The following is a 3,189-nucleotide window of genomic DNA, read 5'->3' as shown; positions in this document are numbered from 1 at the left end:
TTCTGTTGATTTTGAAATAAAAACTTGGGCTTTAATAATGAGTTCCCAGAAAACACTGGGATTGAAATTATTTGTGATTGTCTTAGAAGGGGCATTAGACTGGATGGTATATGGACCACATTAAGGGCAAAAATGAGTAGGTTAGAGAAGTAGGTCTCCATGATCTTTCAGTTCTTACATTTTTTTGATTATCAAATAAACTGTTTCAAACTTCTCATTTTTCTCTTAGCAGGTGATGTTCCCCCTAGAGGTATGGGAAGGGCCAATGACAGCTCTCTGGTGGGTTTCATCCTTCTGGGCTTCTCAGACCACCCTCACCTAGAGCCTGTGCTCTTTGTAGTTGTCCTTCTCTTCTATCTCCTGACGCTTGTGGGAAACTTCATCATCATCATCATCTCATACCTGGATCCTCTTCTCCACACCCCCATGTACTTTTTCCTAAGAAATCTCTCCTTTCTGGACCTCTGTTTCACCACTAGCCTTGCTCCTCAGACCCTAGTTAACCTGCGAGGACCTGAGAAGACCATCAGTTATGGAGGTTGTGTGGTCCAACTCTACACCTCTCTAGCCCTGGGTTCTACAGAATGCATCCTTTTGGCTGTAATGGCCTTTGATCGCTATGTTGCTGTCTGCAAACCCTTACACTATGTAGTCATCATGAACACGCGGCTATGTCAGCAGCTGGCATCCATCTCCTGGATGAGTGGTTTGTTCAATTCTTTGATCCATGCTACCTTCACCTTGCAGTTACCTCTCTGTGGCAACCACAGGTTGAATCATTTTATTTGTGAAGTACCAGCTCTCCTCAAACTGGCTTGTGTGGACACCACCATTAATGAATTGGTGCTTTTTGTCATTAGTGCCCTCTTCCTCCTAATCCTTCCCACACTCATCCTTATCTCCTATGGCTTCATAACCCAAGCTGTTCTGAGGATCAAATCAGTGGAGGCAAGGTATAAAGCCTATAGCACCTGCTCCTCCCACCTCATTGTGGTCATCATTTTTTATGGCACCATCATCTATATGTATCTCCAGCCAAGTGGCAGTTATAGCCAGGACCAAGGCAAATTTATCTCCCTTTTCTACACCATGGTGACTCCTACCTTAAATCCTATTATCTACACTCTAAGGAACAGGGATGTGAAGAAAGCTGTGAAGAAACTTCTCTCAGGAAAACTGTGTTCCCTCTAGATGTGATATGTGAGGAAATGGTTACAAGTCATGTGCTTTCATCCAACTTTTATTTAGGAAAAACCCATAGTTCTTAATTTTATACCAGTTGAATTCATACTCCCTTATTTTTATCTCATAAGGCCTTTCTTCCTTTTATGTGTAAATAAGTAAATTGTAGATATGTTTATTTAAGTCAGTGCTTGAGACATAGAAAAGAGGCTTTTGCATGGATATAAGCTATGATACTTGCAAGCAAACTTTCATTTCTGCCACTTACTTTCTAATGGTTAAAAAAGTCAAATAGTTGCCAACTGTTTGCTTAGGTAACATTTCTGTTTTATCTTTAATTTCTTTGAATTCTTTAATCTATATTTTTCAGTTTTCTGCCAAATAAACATCTTATATTTACTTATAAAATCTTCCATTAAAACATCATGCTGCAGAACAAGAAATTTCTATGTTACCTAAACTACAATGGAATAATATCTGCTCATAGTTCAGATTTATTGACCAGTAGGATATCATATTAACTATTATTTCCCTTAACCTATTTATCATTAAATATTCCTTCCAAGAAGGAGTAAGAGAAACAAAATATACTAAACACATTATTTTACATAACTTAGTGAATGTATCTGATTGTGTGGTCTGTAAGTCACTGCCAGTGCAAGGAAGATACAAGCATTTTAAGAGAGAAAATAATGAAACAATTTTATTCTAAGTCATTTAATATGTTAGGTGTATAAAAGTATTTGCAATTAAAAAACAGCACTATGTTCTTGGTAATGAATAATTTTAAGAATAATAAAGAAATATTGTTTGTTTCAGCCAAATAGTATATAAATCATCTCAGCAAATCAAGAATATACTACAGATGAGATGAGCTGGCTTCTGATTTTTTATTTCAGTATTTCAAGTGAACACACAGACCCCGTTTCATAGACACAGTGTCAATGTGTTGTTACAACAAGAATTCTGTAAGTGTGCATCTGGGTCATACTGCAGTTGGAAAAGATCATGGTGAACTCAGAAATATAAACAGCTAAAGCCAAATATTATTGGACTGAGGATTAATTTAGTCTTTGTTCCTAGGATGTTCTCTTTTACAAAAGAGTGTGATGAGCTATTGAAATTTTTTTCTGTGTTTTTGTCCAGTTTACAACAAAGCAGTGACTTTTCTCATAAATTAAGGCCTTTCTGTTATCAATATAGTCATGAACTAATGTGTATAACATGTTTTAGCTTGAAATGTATTGATTTTATGTTGATGGGGAGAATAAAACCCTGATATAGCAAAAATGAGAACATTGTCACACTATTAAAAAAGCCCATAACATCAGCTTTGAAAGAAAAAAGTACAAGCAATTCATAACTTGATTTATCAAAAGATAGGGTTGAACTTTCCACATTATCAATAGTTTATAATACAGAAGAACATTAATTATATAACTGGTTGATAGTAGATAATTCATTTTTACATTATTCAAAAGCAATGATATACAGAGTAAAAAGTCAACACCAGGCTTACCTATGTTGTAACTTGAGAGACATACTCAACTAACTTGGGTTTTCCTTCCATGGAAAAGACATGTCACATATTTCTTATTATTCATTGTTGATGTTAAAGATGATGCTGTATGTAACATAGTAAAGATAAGAACAGTTGCCTTGAGGTCAGAAGTAAAAGATTACAAATTATACAACTTTTGTGTTGCAAGGAAGTTAGATTAGATATAAATAGAAAGGATTTGACCCTTAACACTTTTTTTTCTCATTCTAACTAATGAAGAGAAATTGGGCTGTCACAGTGAAAATTCACTAATCTATTGAAGAAATAATGAATATATTGAACCTCAGAGATTATATTAAATGAGAATCACAAAATATTTATTTTTAGAGGACTCATGTAAAGCACAAGCAAAGTATTCAAGGACTGTATTTCTATCCATGTTTATGAACTCAGGTGTCTCAATTCAGTGATATTTCATTAGATATTTAATTTAATATTGGGCAGAT

At 34.9% G+C, this 3,189-nt stretch overlaps 1 protein-coding gene across 1 annotated transcript; it reads left to right on the top strand.

Annotated features, from left to right (window-relative positions):
• The first annotated feature begins 252 nt into the window (after window positions 1-252).
• On the top strand, window positions 253-1,191 carry LOC101434331 (olfactory receptor 2G3-like). The gene has a single exon (XM_004480924.1). It carries the CDS (start codon window positions 253-255, stop codon window positions 1,189-1,191), a length of 939 nt encoding a protein of 312 aa, XP_004480981.1.
• The last annotated feature ends 1,998 nt before the right edge of the window (window positions 1,192-3,189 follow it).

The sequence above is a fragment of the Dasypus novemcinctus genome, chromosome 22, assembly GCF_030445035.2.
Source record: "Dasypus novemcinctus isolate mDasNov1 chromosome 22, mDasNov1.1.hap2, whole genome shotgun sequence".
In the NCBI taxonomy this organism is placed as follows: Eukaryota; Metazoa; Chordata; class Mammalia; order Cingulata; family Dasypodidae; genus Dasypus; species Dasypus novemcinctus.
The sequence above is the reverse complement of the archived record's forward strand: the minus strand, read 5'-3'. Positions and strand labels throughout refer to the sequence as shown.

Coding starts and splice junctions, on each gene's coding strand:
- LOC101434331 (XM_004480924.1), top strand. CDS start 253: ATGGGAAGGGCCAATGACAGCTCTCTGGTGGGTTTCATCCTTCTGGGC.